The 21664-nt window shown below is 41.4% G+C and overlaps 1 protein-coding gene across 4 annotated transcripts in view; it reads left to right on the top strand.

Moving 5' to 3' along the window:
• Positions 1-16853, top strand: part of NEDD1 (NEDD1 gamma-tubulin ring complex targeting factor) — a 38731-nt gene extending 21878 nt beyond the window's left edge. For 2 of the 4 annotated variants that reach the window (XR_014784352.1, XR_014784351.1), the window contains 9 exons: positions 66-252; positions 1798-1929; positions 2610-2657; positions 3550-3773; positions 9850-9997; positions 11585-11836; positions 12139-12295; positions 15403-15469; positions 16082-16830. Coding sequence is in view for 2 of the 4 variants with exons in the window: in XM_084810217.1 (XP_084666343.1) it covers positions 66-252; positions 1798-1929; positions 2610-2657; positions 3550-3773; positions 9850-9997; positions 12139-12295; positions 15403-15469; positions 16082-16186 (1068 nt within the window). In the remaining 2 variants the exon portion in view is untranslated. Of the gene's footprint in view, positions 1-65; positions 253-1797; positions 1930-2609; positions 2658-3549; positions 3774-9849; positions 9998-11584; positions 11837-12138; positions 12296-15402; positions 15470-16081 lie in introns of all 4 variants that reach the window. The other 2 variants (XM_084810217.1, XM_084810216.1) reach the window with 1 other exon arrangement.
• Positions 16854-21664: the final 4811 nt, after the last annotated feature.

The raw sequence follows: 21664 nt of genomic DNA, 5'->3' as shown, positions 1-21664 counted from the left end.
GCTTAATCTTTTATCTTTTTTTCATTTAGAGTACAGCACTTCTGATAAACTTATTTCTTTTTCAGTCTAGTCTTAAGACATCCTCAAATAAGCAGGCTTGCAAAAGATCTGATATCAAAACAAGTAACACTGGAGGAATTCAGAATGCTGGCATGATCAAAAACCTTACTTCTAACATACCTGCTACATTCATGCCCCAGTCCATGCCAGCAGCTGAAATTAAAGGAGCAGATGCCATTCAGGATAGATCAGGTAAGAAGAATCCAGAACTTGTGAAATCCATGGAAGGGGGAATATATGAAAATGCAGAATGGGCAACTTTAAAAATTCCTTAATTGGTCCTTATAAAATGGCAACGCTGTAGAACCTGAACTATAAACATGGGCCAATGAACTGGTGTTAGGTGTTTAACGTTGCTGAAATACCACTGGAGCATCATTTTGTTTCACAAACTATTCACCACAGTCAAACAGCCTGATTTTGTTTTCTCATTGGTTGCACAAACAGAAGCCTTGGGCCCCATGAGTTGATGGTAGTATTCTACTGAAGGCAAACACATCAGTAATGTCCACCTTTGCCCAATTTAACTTGAAATCTGCTTGTTACAGCTTTCTGCAGTGAAAAGATGAGAGCAGCACCAGGGGGGTGGAGTCACTTTGCCCTTTAAAAGGTGGTCCAATCCCATCTCCCCTTGTGCATCTTTCCTGTCTTCAGCAAGCTCCTTGGGAAGGTGTTCTTTGCCTCAGAGGATCCTACTGCTATGGCTGTAGCGCAGTTTGACTCCTTGCCACTTGTGACAATGGGTTCTCCCCTTCCATCGGTGCTGGCAGCTTCCCACTGTGCTTCAGACAGGATCAGGCATAGTTTTGTGCAATACTGAATTGAAAAGCTGAAATCATGTGATCATTTATCACAGCCAGTGAGAGTCTTTGGTTTTTTCAGTTCTCCAAGGAAGTGACTCTGAAATAAAGATAAAAACAAAGTTCTATATCTTTAAGGGTGGCTTTCTTTGGAACTGATTGTCCAAATCTGATAAAACTGGGTTCAGCTCTGTTTTCTGTTGCAAAAATGTGCTTTATTTTTAAGAACAACCTTGTTTTTTTAATGTTTGTCACTGTGTTTTGATTCTTTTTTTTAGTACTTATAACATTCAGTTAGGCATCAATTTTATATGATGCTTTCTGACTAAACCCAAGCGGACAGCATAATATATCTCAAAGAATGGAAAGAGCTTTTAACGCATATCCATTCACTTCCTTGTGGAAAGAGTTTGAGAGTTTTCTGTCAAACACATCTAGTGTCAAATTGTCATTTATTGCTAGTTAATACTGACATTAAGCTTAAGGGAAAATAGTATTCTACCAGTTTTGACAGCTGAGGTGGCTTCACTAATTCTCAGTGGCCATGTGATAAGATAATAGGTTCTGTTGTACCTAAGTTTATTTGTTTGACCTGTTGTCCGTTTGTTCTTGATAATGGTTATAGCTTTTGCTCGCAGTCCTAAACATGTTTCCACAGAAATCAGTTCTGCTGGTTTCACTGGGACATGCTTCCAATAATATATTGGCAGCCTTACACCTTTTTTTTTTAATAAGGTCATCTTCCCATAATAAAATATCTTGCCTCAAGTATGTTGAACTTCTTTCACTATTCTCACTATAACTTTCAATGATCTAACATTCTGTTGCTTTTGGAAATAGCAAGTGCTGGTATCTAATAGATAATTCTGTGAAGAAAGCTTAATTTGTCATTAAAATGACTCTTTTATTCAGGAAAATGGATGTGTTCCTCTTCTAGGATTCCCACGTAGCAGCAGTTTGGATGTAATACCTTCCAAAGAAATTGATCATGGAAACACTTCTAATCTAACTCATTTTGATGATTTGGGGAGAAATAGTTTAAGTGACTTATTCTCTCCGCTTCGAGATGGTAAGTTGATACTGAAACTACTCAACTATACTTTTACTGGCAAGGGACTCTGTCCATCATGTTAAAACGATATCTGCTACTGCAACCTGCAGTTAAGATGTCCTGCACTTAAGATGTGTAATACTTGCACTCATTTTTTAATTCATTTTTATTGTGAATAATTTTTTTTATTTTTTTCACAAATTTTTCAATCAATTTTTTAAAATAAAAAATAAAATAAAGAAAAGGGGGAGAATAATTTTATATATATAATAGATTTGTATATATCCGTATCGATGAATAAATATGAAATGCATATATATGAAAATACAACTTTCTAGTAACTATACATAAGCTTCAACAAAAGCAAACCAGATATCCAAATAAATATCCGTTTGAAGGTGGCATCTATATGCCACCTGTTCAAATATTGAAAGCGTTCAAATATTGAAACACTTGAAGTCATACCTATAGCGTGGAACATAAACCTGTTCTTCAGAATTATTATAACTGGATTAATAGTATTTCTCTTAAGTTAGCAGGCAGCAGTCTTTTGAGTTGTAAATCTAAAGCTTTATCTTCTACATTAAAAGTTTAAACAGTAGTTGTTGTTGAATAAATGAGCAGGTAGAGCTGTGACTCGGGTTCTATATAGGTTTTTTACTTTTACAGTCACTATTTATTGCTCTGATGTCTTGTAGATGTTGCAGCTTGTAAAACAAATGAAGACGTTCCAGGAAAGGGTGATGGTAAGCAGTTTTTTGCGATACACTTTTTACTGCAACAGTATTAGTAGCAAAGGCATAGGGAATGGGGAACCTCAGGCCTACAGGCTTAATCCAGCCTGTGTAGGCTTGGGCTCCCTCTGCGGGCCTTGCCCCCAGGCTTGGGGGCTATCGGGGGCTTGGGGAGGAAACCACTTGTTATCTCCAATCTGTGATTTCAAGGGGATTCCCCAGTATGCTACTCCGCCTCTCAGCAGGTGAGCAAAGCTATCCAAAAGACAAGCAAAGCCAGCTGTATACCCAGATGGTGCTTGCAGGTGCTCCAGCAAGTACCAGCCAAATGAGCTTCACTCATCCCTTGCCTTCCTCATATGGGGAAAGAGAAGCAGGAGCAAAGCTGGCTGCGCACTGGGCCAGTGCTTGCATGGAGCTCCTGCAAGCATTGGCCAAGTTTCCCTTCACTTTATATGCTGTTCGCTGCCCCAGTTGGGATGGGAAGCAGTGTGCGAAAGAGGCACCCAGCTGGTTCAGCTTCGCCTGCCATGCATCCTCACCTAATGGGAGAAGATGCAGGGCAGGCAAAATTGCCCTGGCCAATGTGCCAGGTGGATGATCCATCCGGTGTGTTGGCCAGGATGACTTTGCTGCTTGCCGGCCTTTGGAAGCTGCTTGTTGGCCAGCTGGCTTTCCAGTTGGGATGGCGCATGAAGGAGGTGCTCAGCTTCACCTGCTCTGCATCCTCACCCAAAGAGGGAAGCCCCTGCAGACTTGTAAGTAGTGGTAAATCACATTCTATAGAGAGAGAGGTGTTTGTTGGAGGGGCTTAACCATGAGCATACTGTTCATGCTAAACCTGTTTTCAGGAAAAATTATTAATGTAAATTATGCAATTATGTGATTTTGCTTTGCATTCTAGGTTTGGATTTTCAGCCTTACCTTTCAAGTTTGGATTTTCTCTCCCAGTTCAATTCTGCATTACCTGTAAGAAAAAATCCAGCAGGATCTGGCTCACAAATTATGCATTCTAGTCCACTTAATATATTTGTTGGCTCTCCTATTAAAGAGGAGGATGAGAATTCAGATGTTGATGCTAAGAAAACTAATTATGGAAAACAAGAGTCAAGAGAACATCTCAAACAGGTACAGTGTGATCCTTGTTGCAGGTAGCTCAAGCTATTTGCCTTTACTTTTTCTTTGCTTCTTTGCTTTTTGTTTTATAGAAGTTGTCATGTGATGGCTTGTACTGCCTTTGAAGCGCAGGCCATATTTCATCTGCATCAATAGCCAAAGGTTATGAGATCAGGAGCACCCTGATTGCATGCAAATGTCCCTCCCCCCTCTCATTTTTGGAGCAAACACTAGTTAGTGTTTCTTACACATTGGTGGTTTTACTAACCATGGTTAGCTCCAATCATGGCTTGCAAGTATGGTTAGAAAGCCTGCAAGTTTGTTTGGAACTATTCATGGCTAAACGGTTAAATGGAGCTATTCATGAAAATGCTGATGCCGATGTAATGGATTATATCCAGACTAAGTCGGTTGCTCTTGGGTCCCTTTGAAATCCATTTGAAAAGTTAATCATGACTTGGTACAACTAACCATCTAAATCTAAACCATATTTATTATAGTTAGCTCCAAAAATGAAAGGGGAAGTGGAATTTGAGTATGAGAGAAGTAGGAGTGTCATATGGGAACAATCTCCTAACCATAGTTAGAATGTCAAGCAGCATTATGTCTACACTGGGCCCTTAAAAAGAAAGTAGCAAAGAGGGTTGGCCACTAGTTGGCAACCAAATATATGGAGTTTTTAAAACTGTGCTTATCTAACAAGGGGTTTTCTGTCCTTGACACTTGCTTTGTTGCCGATTCTAAAATATGCCTGATTTTGGTTCTTGGTTTCTAATCAACTTAGAATGTTTGACATTTGACAGACTATATGACTATGTCAAGGAGGGGGAATCTCTAGCCCACAGGTGGGGGCGCTCGGCCTGCCAGGTAGCTTGTGAGGGGTGGGGGCGCTCGGCCTGCCAGCTTCTTCCCCAGGCCCCTCCCTCTCTCCTGGCAGAGAAATGCTACTCGCAGTACAGGATGTAGAGTGCGTACAAAGTTACACCTGCTGTGCTGCACACCAGGATTGGACGACACGCCAGCCTGCACTGCAGGTAATTATGTAAATGAGAGGCGCTTGCCCCATGCACAGGGGCAGCGGGGAGAAGCCATGGTGGATGGTTTCTCCCCCTGACGACCTTTCTTTGATCAGCAGCTAATCAGAGATTAGAGCTTTTCCCTGCTGCACAGTGAGAAAGGAAGACTTTGTCCCTGTGCAGCAGGGAAAACCTCTTATCAGATGCTGATTGGAAATGAGAGCTTTTCCCTGCAGGGGAGAAGGAGTGGGACCTGTGGAGGAAGCTGCTGATTCAATCCTGCTCCTTCCTGAGACATGTCCTGCTTCCTTGTAAGTCGACATGCTATTCATGCTTGCTTCTGCATGCAGGGACTTGCTGTTGGATGCTATTTCAAGGTGCTTCTGAGTGATTTAGGCCTTCTTGCATCTGACTAGACATGCAGGGGCTGTCCTTAATGCGAGTAGACATGCAGAGGCTTGGTACTTGGGATGCTATTTGAAACTGCTGCATGCAGTCCTGCTTACTTCTTAGTAGGCTAAAAATCAGTAATCATGGGGGGGCGATAATGTCATAGTACTGATATGGTGGATTATTAATCTAATGCTCAGATCTCCCAATGCAAATAATAACTTACAGTAGTGCAACAACCAAATAAAACTATCATTTGAGAGATGAGAAGAATAGGTAATGCTTCCTGGAACCCCAGTGATCCATGATAGGAGACTTAATCATGTACTCTGGAGCTTCCAACTACCAAAACTGCGGGAGAGGAGGACAGCGAGGGCCAACAATGGGACCCAAAGCTCTGTGATATGACAAAGGTGGGAGGGATCCAATGGCCGAGATTGCAGACTACATAAAAGACTTGAGATAGGAAGGGTCTACTACTAACTGACCCCTGGAATCACAAATAAAGGAAGTCTCTCAGCAACTTAATGGGATTGCAAAAATGGCCAGTGTCACAGAAAACAAACAATAATGAAGCTAATACAATCAAAGAATTGTGAGAAAAAAATGGAGGCACTTGAAAATCATAGCAGTTGCCCAGATCTGAGATTTCGAGGAGTCTGTGGAAGGTTGAGATATGATTGGATTCTTAACAAGCTGGCTAGTAGATCTTTCCCCTAAAACAACAATTGAAAGAAGAGATGTAGAATGGGCTCATAGAGCTTTACAGGCAAAGCTTGCAACTGAAGCTTACCCAAGATATATCATTGCGCGTTTCACTAATGTAAAGAAGCCATATTGGTTGGATCCAGATCGAGCAAATAACTTCAGTATGAAAACAACCCAGTTCAAGTGTTCCAAGGTTTGAGTCCCGACTCTCTTCAAAAAATAAAGATGTTTAAGTACTGAACTAAAAAGCTTAGATCTGTGGGCATAATTATAGATGGGGGCATCCAGTTAAACTCATCAATAAACTGGATAACACCGTCATTATTACATCACACTGGGAAGCCAAACACTTCCATATATGCATGAATCTGAGCCCAGGAGAAGACGGGGGAGGAAAGTCCAGTGCGGGAGAGCAGGAGAAGCCTAACCATGAAGAATCCAGCGACAAAGAGCTTGATTTGCAACTGAAGATGGTGAATAACAATTAATGGGTATACATAAAACCAGAACTTGGAGTAGTTTCTCATTTTGTGGGAGACCACAAATAACTGCTGCATAAGAACTTACTGACATTTTTCTGGACAGCAGCAAGAATGGAAATCACTTCAGTCTGGAAGTTTACAAGTGGATCATCATTGAAGGCTGGGAAAAACGACTTTGGGTCATAGCTTTACTAGAAAAGTTAACCAAGGAACTAAAGCGCAGGTGCAATAATGTAGTTGACAATGACTTCTACATATGTTGGCAGCCATGGATTACTTTTGTCAAGCAGCACAAGGAGGGGTTGAAACCTCCTCTATCACATGTAAGTATTTGGAAAGATTTACTTAGTACTTCCTAACTAAACCTAGATCTGTGGACCCCCAGGAAGGATATTAGCCCTACAGTCTTAAATATCTGTAATGCTGTATATTGGTCATTGTTGAAATGCTATTTTCTGCTTGGTGATAGCTATGGTTTATGTTGAATTGTTTGATGATGATGATGATATCTGTAATCACATTTTGGCCTGGCCCTCAGATGGAATACAGCCCCTGAGAACTTTCCCAGATTGGAATTTGGCTGAAAAGGTTCCCTACCCCTGAACTATGTATCTGAACAAAGTAGCAGATATTCTTGTTTACTTCTTTTTACCATTCTGTGTGGATACTTACAAAAAAATGTCATTTACAGTGAGGCTATATAAATGGATTCAATGAGTCACTTGAGCTTCTGAAATGAACTCTTACAACCATTTAAATCAAATTAAGTTGCAGTACAAAATGATCAAAATAATGGATGATTCAGGCAACAACTTGGATGTAACTTTGCCATAAAATGCTACATCTAAGAGCTAAGCGACATGTTCAGCAAAATTATGTGGCTAGTTGTTTCTGGACTGTTCCTCTTGAAATTGCAGATGGGGGAAGGTTGTCATTTGTGTAAATTTCCTTGCACATGGTCAGTAAGCGCAGCAGGGAAAAGGCCAGGCTAGAATCGGTTTTTGTAGTTTGCTGCTATTTTTAAAATGTGGGAATACATTCAAAATTGAAATTTGAAGGACTGGCAGTCTGAAGTAGTACAATGTGTTACCTTCGCCATTTATCTCTTTGGAAAACAGGAGTCAGATGTCATTGTTAACATAGGAGGCGCACACTATGGTTGTTTTCTCAGAAACTGGCATGCTTAGGGTATCGTTCACAGAAGTGGCTCTGACTTCCCCCCAAAAGTGGTACAACCCCATCGTGGTTAGTTTTTAAGAGAAATCTTAAACATCTTAAGACTTCTCTTAAAAACTAACCATGATGGGGTTGTAACACTTTTGGGGGGAAATTAGGGCCACCTCTGAGAGTGATACCCTAAGTTTGCCAGTTCCTGGCAGATTTCAGTCTGATTTCACTAATTGTTGTGTTCATTTTAAGAGTTATAATGTGGTTTTTAATGTATATTTATATTGTGTATGTTGTGTAATTCTGTATACTACCTTATAAGGGCAGTGGGTCCTGAAAGGTGATTTATTATTCTTGCACTAAACAAATAAAATAGGACTCTTGGCCTTGTTGCAAGCTTTTCTTCCCCTCCATCATTGCACTGAAGATGGGGTGGGGGTTCTGCAATGTGCACAAATCCCTGAGCAATTTGTGTAAATCATGGCCAGACTTGGCCATAATTTGTGCAAATTTGGCTGTAATTTGCGCAAACTGTGGAACCCTCCTAAAACAAATTTCACAAAAAGTTCCTGGAGTTCGGGGAATAGCCCACAGCTCAGCTCACAGACACAAAGCGAGTCATACATGCCGTGTAACTCTGTCGAGCCAAGAAAGAACCAGATTTCCCAGCAACAGATGTCCCTACTTTAGAGTTCACCTTAATGGTCTCTGTTTTTCCAAACAAGTTCATATTAGAGCTAAACTGAAACAGGCTTTGAAGCTTCATTTTTGCTTTCATTACTCTCAAAGCACCTTTGTGTTTTGGTGTGCTTTTGACTGTATCCTTGAGTGTCGTCTCCCCCTCCCACACCTCAATCTAAATCGTGGACACGAGGAAGTGTGCTAACATCCTCAGAGGGATGGGTTTGCTTTTAAGACTATGCATTCCTGAGCTTTGGAGCCAACAGAGGTGAGGATGCCCAGAGTTCATCTGACAAAACTTGGAGAATGTTCCTGACTTGAATGAGTTAAAGCTTAGGCAAAATTCTTTTTTATGTATAATGTAAGCGTTCAGCCATGTGACTGGAGATAACCCCGCCTACAGTCACATGGCTGGTGTGGAGGGCTTACAGAGGGATTCTGCCTACGCTTTAGCTCAGTAAGTCAAGCTTGGTTTGTGATTGCACAGCTCCTTTGCTCCAAAGACTCAAGAGTTCCTTGAGAAATTCCCTTGTGCCAATAGTTCAAGAACTGCATGGTTCCCTGGAGCCTAGGGATGGCGGAGAATTCTTTGGAATCCAGCCTCTGGAATCTACTGCGGAACGGTTCACTTACCTTCACGTCCAGAGGATTCCCCACAGAATGGCACTCCGGCTCCGTAGCATTTGCGATATGGTAATGGCAGCCGCCATTACTGTATTGCTGGGAGAAATACATCCGCAAATGGCATAGTGGATGCCACTTGCGGCCGTAAAGCCCTGAGTTTAACCTAAATAGAGCCTTAAATGGCTACAATTAGGTTAAACTCAGGGCTTTACAGCTGCAAGTGGCATCCAATATGCCATTTGCGGCTGTATTCCTCCCAGCAATACAGTAATAGTGGCCTCCATTACCGTATTGCCAGCGCTATGGAGCCGGAGTGCGGCTTCACAAAATCCTCCTGACACGGAGCCGCTCCGGAGGATTCTGGGGGGACGGGGGACGGATCCCCCCCCTGAGATGGATCCCCCATGGACCGGAAGGTAAGGAATCCATCCATCCCTACTGGAGCCTTAAGTCACCATTAAGGGGCTTTTACACAGTTCTGTGTAGCCTGTAATTAGTTTTCAGGCACTAAAATCAACATGGAGAAAAAATTGGGTGCACTCCACTTCATATAGACATTGGTTTGTCTTTGTGTGTTTGAAAGGTTATAATGTGTAGTTAACATTCTATTCATATTGCACCCAATGGCACTAGAGGTCTTTTGAATAAGGGGTTTTAATGAACATGTTAAGCGGTGCTTAACAGGGTTGATTGAGATAAGGAGCTTTCTTTTCCATGTTACCAAACTTCTTTTATCATGAAAAGTCATGGATTTTGACTGTCTGAAGGGGCTCAACACATGATGGGCTGTGCCACTAATCTTTAAATAGACCATATATTTGTGTCTGGGACCATCATTCATTGCACTGTCTTAACCCCTGCCCTACAGGGGTGCTGCTGTTGTTGTTGTTGTTATATTTCTATGCCGCCTTTCTGGAAGCAACCAAGTGGTTTACAAAAATCATAAATAAAAACATAGTAAAACATTAAAACAACCTTAAAAACCATAACGTATTTATTTATTCCCCCTCCCCCCTAAAGTTGAGCTCCTCAAGTTCTGATTCTGGAAATCTAAGCTCTCCACCGTTGGTCAACATAGTCAAGAGTCCTGATTCTCGAGAGAGGTTTATTAAGAACATCCAGGCACAACTGACATATGAATCACCAATTAATGGTACTACCTCAGCAAGTAAGTATAAATCACACTTTTGTATTATGGAACGTAATAAGCTGGCTAGTGACTTGGCATCCTAATTGAATTTAAAAGGGGTATAATTGTCATATTTTTTTCTTTTTATGTATAAAAAAAGATTTATTAGAATGCAGTGCTACTGATATACTTCTGAATGAGGGTGTGGCACAGTCTAAAGTTTCTAACTCTCTGTGCATGGTATATCATGGCAATTAAGACTGTGAAATTTTCAAGGTTTAGCTTGCTTGGTATCCAGTCATGAGCTTGCTTTAAATTCTTAAATTTCAACATTTGTGAATTCTTAGATAGGGTGAACGATATGGTTCTTGACTCTTATTTTTCACTTTGTAAATATACAGTCAGGGCCAGAAGCATTGGAGCAAGGATAACTGTTTTGGCAGTTGGCCTCCATACGCCACCACATTGAAGTTGAAAGGAAACACACCCAGATGGGAGGGAAGTCAGGACTTTCAGTCAGCTGTAATTCAAGGGGTTTGACAAAAGTGGGGCACTAACCATTCAGGAAGGACAGCCAGTGGCATACACTCCCCAGCCCATCGTTGGTGGCTCATAAGTAATGGAACAAACCAACATCATTTCAAACTTAAGGGTCACCTTTAATACCTGGGTGAAAATTCTTTGCAGTCAATGACCTCCTGAAGTCTGGAACCTATGGACATGACCAAATGCTGAGTTTCCTCCCTCGAGATGCTTTGCCAGGCCTTGACTGCAGCTGCCTTCAGCTGCTGCTTGTTTGTGGGTCTTTCTGCCTTCGGTCTTGTCTTTAGGAAGTTAAAAGCATGCTCTACTGGGTTGAGATCAGGTGACTGACTTGGCCATTGAAGAACATCCCACTTCTTTGCCTTGAGAAACTCTTGGGTCGCTTTTGCTGTATGTTTTGGGTCATTATCCATCTGCAGTATGAAGTGGCGTCCCATCAGTTTGGCAGCGTTCGGCTGAATCTGAGCAGAAAGTATAGCCCTATACACTTCAGAATTCATCCTGCTGCTTTGATCAGCAGTCAGGTCATCAAGAAACACCAGTGACCCGGTTCCATTGGCAGCCATACATGCCCATGCCATAACACTGCCTCCACCATGTTTGACAGATGATGTGGTATGCTTTGGATAATACTTTTCTCTTCCCAACATTCTGGTACAAGTTAATCTTGGTTTCATCAGTCCAAAGAATCTTATTCCAGAACTGGGCAGGCTTTTTTAGGTGTTTGCTGGCAAAGGCTAATCTGGCCTGTCTGTTCTTGAGCGTTACCAGTGGTTTGCACCTTGTTGTGAAGCCTCTGTATTTACATTCATAAAGCCGTCTCTTGACTGTAGGTATTGACAGTGACATGCCTACCTCCTCAAGAGCGTTCTTGACCTGGCTAGATGTTGTGAAAGGGTTCCTCTTCACCATGAGCAGAATTCTGCGGTCATCCACTTTAGTTGTCTTCCATGGTCTTCCAGGCCTTTTGCTGTTGCTGAGCTTGCCAGTTAATTCTTTCTTTTTCAGGATGTTCCAAACTGCTGTATTGGCCACTCCCACTGTTTTTGCTATCTCTCTGATGGGTTGATTTTGTTTCCTCAGCCTAATGATGGCCTCCTTCACTCGCATGGACACCTCTTTGGACCTCATGTTGGGGGTTCCAGTGAACAGCTACCAAATGCACACGTAACACTCAGAACCATCTCCAGGCCTTTGATCTGCTTGAGTGGTCATGGGGTACCCAGGAAACAGGCCACACCTGGCCATGCTGCTGCTTGTCAGCCATTTGTTCCATTACTTATGAGCCACCAACGATGGGTGTGTGTATATGCCACTGGCTGTACTTCCTGAATGGTTAGTGCCCCACTTTTGTCAAACCCCTTGAATTATACCTGAAAGTCCTGACTTCGCTCCCATCTGGGTGTGTTTCCTTTTAACTTCAATGTGGTGGTGTACAGAGGCCAACTGCCAAAACAGTTATCCTTGCTCCAATATTTCTGGCCCTGACTGTAGGTGATGATTAGAAATAACATGACAGTGATGTGGCATGCCCTTAATGTCTGTTTTATATGCTAGCCAGCAGAAAACTACCTTTCAGAGTCCCATTTTCTTGCTCAACTTAAAATGAAATACTCATATTCCTTTATTTCGCATAGGTCCAAAGATAACTTCTGCTGTTACTGCTGGAGTTGCCAGTTCACTATCTGAAAAAATAGTAGATACTATTGGAAGCAGTAGATTGAATGCACCTTTATCATCAGTTCAAATTCATTTCATTCAGAATATGATACAAGAAACTCTGGATGACTTCAGGTAAATAGACATTTTGATTATATTTTTAATTAGTGTATTACTTTGCATGAGGTTTAACTTAATAGCATTCAGTGAGGAATTTATAAAGCTTAAGGTGGTACATGGAATGTTTTTGTTAAAATACAGGTTTTTATGTTTCTTTTGGTTAGTAGGCCTCCTAACAGCATAATATTTTATTTATTTATTCATTCATTCATTCATTTCATTTCTATACCGCCCAATAGCCAAAGCTCTCTGGGCGGTTCACAAAAATTAAAACCAAAAACTGCACAGTAAAACAATCTAAAATATAAAAACATTAAAACCACAATAAACCAGAATAAAACCAGAATAAAACTTAGCAGCAATGCAGATATTTAAAATACAGATTTAAAACAGCAAAGCTAAAAGTCTAGAAAGCTAAAATGCTAAAATGCCTGGGAAAATAAGAAGGTCTTTACCTGGCACCAGAAGGAATACAATGTAGGTGCCAGGCGAACCTCACTAGGCAGCTCATTCCACAGCGGGGTGCCACAGCAGAAAAGGCCCTCCTCCTAGTAGCCACCCGCCTCGCTTCCTTTGGCAGGGGCTCACGGAGAAGGGCCGCTGAGGATGATCTTAAGGTCTGTGCAGGCACATATGGTAGGAGGCGATCCTTCAGATAACCTGGCCCCAAGCCGTTAAGGGCTTTGAATGTTAATACCAGCACTTTGAATCAGGCCCAGAAATGGACTGGCAGCCAATGCAGCTGGAAAAGTACTGGCATAATATGAGCTCGTTGGCCAGTCCCTGTTAACAATCTTGGTGCCCTATTTTGGACCAGCTGAAGTTTCCAGATCATTTTCAAAGGCAGCCCCACGTATAACACATCGCAGTAATCCAGACGAGAGGTTACCTGAGCATGGATAACTGTAGCTAGGCTATCTCTGTCCAGATAAGGGCGTAGTTGGTACACCAGCCTAAGCTTTGGCAGAGGCTGGATCTGAAAGCACAGGGAGCAGCAACCAATTTTGGGGGGTTAGGTAACTTACTGCTAAGGTTTGCTTTACTCTGACAGACTGCAAATTAGAGGGCTTCATGTCACCACACTTTTTCTCTTTTTCCAATAGATTCTCTCAGACACCCCACTTTCAGTTCAAAAAGTAGTGTGGACTCTTGCACAAGGGATCTCGCAAGGGAAAAAAATTATGCTTTGTGTGTTCGATGTTTCCCATCCCCTCTCTGCTTGCTTCATTTCCTATGCTAAATCCCTACAACTACTTTTTGGATTTGAAAGAGCTGATGAGTTGGAAATCTCCCATCTCCTTCAATAATGGAGCACCTTTTGAAATGGGAGACAATCAGGTGAATGCACATAAGGTGTTCATGTGCTTTTCTGCCCATGCACAGCTGAAGCAGTGACATCCTAAGCATGACCACCACAGCTGTGGCCACAACCAGTATCCCTGTAGCAAGTGGTCACATCTCCCTCTCTCTGCTGTAACATTTAAGGGCTCCTACCTCATGGAATCCAGCCACTGCAATGAGTGCCCCCAACCCTCCTCTATCTAGCTGGAGGGGACAAGGTTGCTCACATCCTGATGACTGCATTTAATGCAAAACCTGCTAAATTTTACTGAGGCAGCAAGGGGAGAGAGCCTCAGGGATGCTATTTTGAGTAATCTCACTGGTGAACATGCATGCTCCATATTTCTGGCTTCATTCCATTACAGGAAAAGATCTGCCCCAGGTTTGACTCTAGTTTTAGACCTGAGCTGGGTTTCACAGAGCACTGCAGATCTGATGGATGAGGAAAAGGTCTCTATGTTGCTATAAAAAGGCCTGGCGTTGGCTATCTTCTCAGTGCAATGCTACATCAGGAATACATTTCAAACTGGCACACCCACCAAGTATACACTTGAGCATTCTTTTTTTCTTCTGTCCCAGGAAAGCTGACTAGTTTGAGTAGCCAGAACATGACTTAAGAAAGTAGTGGGGTACCGCTTGCATTTGTATTTTTAGTGACACAGATAGTGATATCTTTGTTAGCCTTTATTGTTGGGAAAAAATAACCATGTGTTGGTGTGGTAAACTCATGAGGACACAATCAAACATCTATCAGAATTAAGATTAATTGAAGAGGTAGGTAAGTTAGTTCAGAAAGTCACTTGAATATTCATTTTGAAAATACTTTTAACAGATGCAATAATATATTTAGAGCAATGGTTTCAGCTGCCTTCAAATCCAGTAAACTTGATCTGTCACAGTAAAAATCTACAGGTGCATCTGTAGGCACATAATATGAAACTTTTATTATAAATGAATGATGCTAGCTGGAATCTGTTTCGCTGTGCATCTGGAGCAATTAAATTTCCTTGGTGCATAAAAATAAAAATGCCTGTTAAACAGTTTTTCAGCTTTATGGCAAACTGTGCTGGTGTATAGTGTTTCCTGGAATCTGAAAAAGTATAGGTAGATGTTAGAATTTGTTGCCTAATACTTGGATTTTCAACATATTTCCCCCTTTTTAGATTCTTATTAGCAGCCTTGTTTAGCTTATACTCAGAGCAGAATATTCTGTCTCCACCTTGTAATTTGAAACTGTGGTCGCTACCCCTCTTCTGCAAAGTGGCAGTAGGAAGGAGCAACTTTCAGGGAAAGTGGAGGGAGGAGGGGTGTTTAACCTTTTGCCCTTCACTTTCCTGTTGCCCTCCAGCATTGTTGCTACTTTGTAGAGGAGAAATGGCAATCAGGTGTTTCAGGACATGAGGTGAAAATAAATATATCTCTGCCTAATGGGGAGGTTTCTGTACCTCTTCCAGTAAAAGAGTAGACAAACCTTTGTCTGCATTCCATTTACCAGTCCATGGCAAACATGATGAGTTGGATGACTTGCTTGAAACCCAAGGCTGGACACGCACTGGAAAGAGGGAGAGAAGGGTTTGTGTTCTTCTTAAAGACTTCTTAGTTCTAGTGGTCTCCAACGAAGATAGACATTATCATTGAATTGAGGAAGTAGGGTAAGATGAAGTATAGTCTACCCTGAGATTCTGCCATTTTGAAATTACCTTATACTAACTCTGAGAACTGGAGAGAAAACACTAGACTTGTGGATATGAATTGAAGATGCATGGCTTTTGTTCCCTCAGGGAAGCCTGCCATCGTGACATTGTGAATTTGCAAGTGGAGATGATCAAACAGTTTCATGTACAGTTGGTATGTATAAAAATATAAAGAGGTGTGCATAGGTGTTAATATAACTGCAAATAAAAAGACCCATCTCATGCCCTACACTGCTTGGTCTTCTAGAGATCCTAGAAAGAACAATGAAATGAAGACTGTTAATCTGTTAGCAAAGATTATGCCATTTCTACCCTAAGAGACAGTGCTAACTAAAACTGACAAACTGTCTTTTTAAACCAGGTACAAAATAGTATTGTTTGAGTTAAGAAAATAATATGACATTCTTGGGGTGAAGGGGAGCTAGATGTTTTATTGGAAAAAGTAATGATTGCAAAAGCATTACCTTAGAGTGCAATCCCATGCATGTTTAGATAGAAAAAAGTCCCACAACTCCCAGAATGCCCCAGCCAAGCATGTTGACTGTGGCATGCTGGAAGTTGTAGGATTTTTTAATATCCAAACATGCATGGGATTGTGCCCTTAATTTTCAAAATCTGTATATGCTGTGATTCTTCCACAGAAAGATAGCATCTTCTGACCACCTTTATGTTAACATTAGGACTTCACATAAAAAATGTATAGGAACAGATAGGGACATATGAACTTTTCTCTAGTAATGTTTTTACTTCATTTCCTTCCCTCTAGAATGAAATGCATGCCTTACTTGAAAGATATTCTGTAAATGACAGTTTAGTAGCTGAAATCGAGAGATTGCGTGAGGAAAATAAACGACTGCAAACCCACTTCTGAGAAGTCCCTGTTCATGCAAGCGAAATGAGTTGAACTCTTATTATTGTGCTAAGGCATCAAGATGTCATCTGACCAATACTAAAATAATGTGTAAACTCAGTATTTTTTCCCCAGCACTAAAGAACTTTTTTAATTATAGAAAAAGCAATAGATAATAGATTAAAATGCACTAATAATGTTTGTATCAAAGTGTTTTTATGGTAAACTTGAAATACATTGGTTATAAACAGAGGCTAATGTGTATTAACCAGTTCTAGCTGTATACAAAGTGCCTTTATAAAAAGGGAAACTAAACAGAAAATGTATTTTGTATAAGAATTTATCAACCTCCTTTGTCTTTATAGATCTGTTATACGTTTCAATATTTCAGCAACTTTTTTCTTTTTACCATGAAGACTTTCTAGGAGTGCGTATGTTTTTTTCTCTCTTTTGACTAGAAAAATACTCAAATATTTGGCTCTTGGGTTTTTTTTATTGTATATGCTCTTTTACTGATGACTTATTTCCTATGTTACCTTGTAAGCATAGGGTGTAACTTTGCTGTTTGTTAAACTGAGTTATGTATTAATCTGCATACTTACATAATTTAATGGTACACTGATTAATTTGCTCAGATTGAATAAACAATTTGTGGAGTTCTGAGTAAACATACTTGGGTAATAATATTACCATATTGCTGGCATTCAGTCTAGACCTCAAGCTGTTCTTCAAGGGCAAGACAATAACTTCCAGTAGAGTCCTTTAGACTTCCAGTGCAATCATAGTCATATTCACATTTGCCAATTTGACTTAACGATATGTTACCCTACTCTGCAGCTGTGGCTGAAAAGATGTATTTACTGCTCTCTACCATTTTATGACTGATTGGAGCAGAACATCAAACTCACATTGTTATGTTTTGGTTTGAGTCTTGTGAGCAATGGCTGATCAGCAGCATAAACACTATTGATCTACTTTTATCAGCCTTCACGTGGCCACTTTTTCCATTATGAAGTGACATTTATGGTTACTTTATGGTAAATGTCCACATGCAGCCTGTTCTGATAGTAAGGAAACATTAGGTTAAAAATGAGTTATTGGCATGTACTCGGACTACATTTTGAACCATTTAGGGTGCAGTCCTATGCTTGTTTAGACTGAAAACAGTCCTACATGGCTGGCTTGGAAATACTGGGGTCAAGGGACTTTTTCTGCCTAAACATGGAAAGGATTGCACTCTTAGAAGACTAAGGTTCAGATAGATATTTCCAAGTTGACTACAGAAACACATTTGCATTTTGAAAAATACATTAAGGAACTGACTTAAGTACATAAATGATTACCTTGGCTCAGGAAGGACTTTAAATGGGGGGGGGGAGCTTGCTATGAGTGACTTAGATCAATAAGGAGCTGACACCAGCTCCCACCAGGCTTAGATGTACCCCCCCCCCTCTTTTTCTTCACTAAACTGCTTGTTAAAGTTGGGGTGGAGCTTTGACTTCTGTGTCACCTGACTCAGCCTGCTGCTATAAAAGTCTCTGACTTGTGGGTTGGGCCGCAGTTTACAGCTAGGGCAAATCAGAGTAGGTCAGCTTTGTAGCAAAGCTCTCTATTTCCTAGGAGTGAGCGACATGTGGCTTGACAGCAGTACACGTGAAAAAGGCTCTAAGGGGTTTTAGTAGACCACAAGTGAAATATGAATCTGCAATGTGATTTGGTGGCTAAAAAGGCTAATACAATTCTAGGTTGCATTAACGAACTGTTGCTGCACATCCTCATTCATACAGACATGTAATGTGAACATGTATATTTGTAACAAATGCTGGTCTAAGGCTGCTTTTATCCAGCGGTGCGGTTAATTCTAAATTTGAGGAGATTAGCTCAAACATTTTAAGTCCAAAAGCATAGTGTGCTACATTTTTACTGACTTTTGTTCTCAAAACATGCATGCATGCACTTTCATTATAGAAGAGGAAAAACAGTTGTATTATATAGCACATGGGCCAGTATGCTAGTTCCAATAGGCCTGACTATGAGAGAAAGATGAAGATTGGGAAGTAGTGTTTGCCAAATAAGGGCAATGTGATGCTATGGAAATGGCAGAGCAGAGGATTGGAAGGCTATGCAACCATCACAGATGCTAATGAGAATGGTGAGCCACAAGGGAAGAAATTGATATATTTGGGATGGGTGGGCAACTTGTGGGCCTCCAGATCTTTTGACCTACAGCTCCCATCAGCCCTAGCCAGCATAGACAATGGTGAAAGGTCATGGGAGTTGTGATCTTTCAGATGTTTTGGCTTACACGTTGCTCACCCCTGATCTAGGAGGAAAGGAAAAGAAATAGCAGGAATGGCTACAGCTATCTGATTTCAGGGGAAGAGAAAGCTGAAGGACTTCCAGGTTCATTGCCGAAAGTTAGAAAAATGCTGTGGGCGCAGATTAACCATACTTCTCAGCTTTGGTTATGAATTCAAAATTGGCCAATAGAATATACTGCATTGTTCACAGATATCTAAAAGAAAGGGATTTTGAATGGATGATAAGGAGTACACTGAATGGAGACTTAGCATTAATTAGGGACCCCAGAGTCATCACAGTTTGGTTAAGAATAGGATTTGGAAGGAGAACCTTAAATCTGGGGCTTTTCCTTAGAATTCCAATAAAAATAAAAATGTTTGCTTTCTGCTTGGGGCCTTCCGTAGCCACTTTCCAATGTGCTAGAGTCTAGATTCTCTTCTTGGTCGCAGTCCCCTGAAAGTCACTGAAATGGTTGGATGGAGTTGTAGGTTATGTTGCATTATGCGTGGAACCAGGCTCTGGACTTGATGGGGTGCATTACCAAGGGTAAAACTTTTTCTCTGGGAATGCAAGGCAAAGAGATTTCTAAGGGCAAACACAACAGGGTAATTCAATAGGAAAATGGGGAATTTGTCCTGGAAATATGAAATAGGTGCCAAAGTGGATCAGAGAAACTAGGAAAGAGTCATGAGGAATGACAGTAAAGCCAATCAGAACCTGGGATTTTCTCAAAGCTAGGATGCACCAGTGTGAGGGATGCCCAAACAGTAACAATGAACAACTGCGGCCTGAATGCCAAGGCAGTTAGAAGGTTGGAAAGAAAGGGAACAAAGAGTTTGATGGCTCAGAGGCTGGACCCAGGATGGGTCAAAGCAACGGAAACTGTAGTTTGGTACTGGCAAATGAATAGAAAGCTCAGAGAGGCTCCTTGCCCCTTGATTAATTTCCATCAAGTTGGCTATATAGAACAGTAAAATATTCAAACACAACAATGTGTCATTGAGGGTGCTCAGGTAATGCTTGCTGTCCTGTCTGGGAGGATCAAGACTGGTCCATTTTTCCTGCCCAGGTTCTGGGTTTGCCCATTCAAATATACTCCTGTGCCTCAGTCAGCTCAGTGGTGGCATGGCAATCAGGCAGGTATTTGCATGTTTCCATAGTTACAAGGAGCAACTTGCTTTAATCACAAATGTAGCACATACACACACTTGGTCCTGTACCTATGCAGCAGTCCAGAGCCTTACTGATGACGTTCCTGGCAGCTTTCCAGGTTGTGCTTCCCAAAAGCAAAATGGAGCCGAGGCATCCGGGTAATGCCAATTAGATACATAGCACACATGCCACAAAGCCAGCAGGTCTGAATCTCTTCTGTAACATGACTTACAGTGTCCGGATCACGAGATGTAATGGCTCTATTCTGCCTCACTCACATGAAGTATTGCATCCAGTTCTTCACTGTAGTTTAAGAAAGGTATCAGCAAACTGGAACATAGCCAGAGGAGGGCAACAAAGGTGGTGAGGGGCCTGGAGACCAAGTCCTATGAGGAAAGGCTGAGCTGGGTAAGTTTTGCTTGGAGAAGAGATGATTAAGAGATGATATGATCATCAGATATTTGAAGGACTATCACTAGCTGATGGAGCAAATTTGTTTTCTGTTTCTTCTGAGGGTAGGACTTGAACCAGCAGGTTCAAATGTCAAGAAAAAGGATTTAGACTAAATGTTAGGAAGAACTTTTTGGCGGTGTGAGCTGTTCAACAGTGGAACAAACTGTCTTGGAAGGTGGTGGACTTTTCCTCATTAGAGGCTTAGAGCACAGACTTTTCATAAGGAAGTTATACAGGATGGGTGCTCTAAAACTGAAAATAATAATGGCTATATGCAATCATACCTATAAGACTTACTGTGAAAGGCAAAGCAATCAAGGGAGCAATCCTATGGCCGCTAGTCAGCAGCTAGACAGCCATAGGGTACGTCGGTTTCTGGGAACAAACCTTGGAGCCTGCGCTCTGAGGTCGGTTCCCTGAGAACCGACCTTCCCTCTCTCCTGTGCTGCCTCATAGGCAGCTCGGACTGGCCCCGTGCTCTGCACTCGGAAGAAGAGTGTGGAGTGGCGAAAACGGGGCATTCCTGGGTGGGGAAGGTAGAACTGCTGGTACGACACATCCTATGTGTCATCCAGCAGCCGCCTCCCCCCTCTGCCTTCCCATGGCTAGACAGCCGAAATCCGCTGTCTAGCTGCAAATGCAGGGTTGCTGAAGCACGGAGGGGAGGATCCCCTCTGCGCTTCTCCTGCCCTGCATTGGATAGGCGGTCCCCTCCGAGTTTGGAGGTGGCCGCCTATCCGGATAGGATTGCGCCCTCTGTGCATGAATCAGTTTTAGCTTCTTACACAGAGAACGCATATTATTTTGGCAGAGGATATAAAGCACTTGGGAAACACATGTCAAAATAGTACTTGTTTTCCTTCCCCCTCATTTTTGCCCAGTATGTAAAGCATTGCTCATTTCCAGCTTCTTACGAGGTTTAAGAGAACCTGCAAGATGTGCTGCTTTATCTTTGCATGCTGCATAGATCAGAATTAATGGGGCATTGAAAATGTGTTCGTATTTAGACATAAAAACTGAAAAATAACATAGATGGGAGGGAAATGCTGAGTATTTTAAACTAATGTTCACAGCAACACATTAAATGGTTTTGCATTGGTTTTGTGTTTTAAGTCTTTGATTTATAATTTAGCAAGGCCATTGCACCTAATTAATGCTTACATTTTAGCATGCATTTGCATGCCTAAACTAAAAATCTGGCTTGTCCACTTTTCCTTCCCGGTAATCTGGCAAAGAAGGTGCTTTTCTTTCACCATGAACTCTTAAAAATATTGATGGGTAACTGCAGCCTAATTAGTGGATTCCTTTGTGCATCTCTTTTGCAATGCAGAAATGCCTCTAATACTCTACCAAAAAGTATTTGGTACAAAAAGTACCAAAAGGTATCAAAAATGAGGGTTATTAGATGAGATCTATATTGAGGAGCTGTTTAGTTTTGAAATAACAAAACGCTTAGCAGTTGATTTTTTTTTTTAGCATGTTAGCTGCAGTGGCTAACCACAACCATGAGATATCTGTGCCATCATCCCTTTGCAGGAACGTCAGCATTAAAAATGGGCACAGAAATCCTATGGCATATTCCCACTCTCAAGG

This window comes from Heloderma suspectum, chromosome 7 (assembly GCF_057233095.1).
Source record: "Heloderma suspectum isolate Gila_16-S chromosome 7, 16-S_ref, whole genome shotgun sequence".
Taxonomy (NCBI): domain Eukaryota; kingdom Metazoa; phylum Chordata; class Lepidosauria; order Squamata; family Helodermatidae; genus Heloderma; species Heloderma suspectum.
Note: the sequence above shows the minus strand (reverse complement) of the source record. Positions and strands in the feature narration are given on the sequence as shown.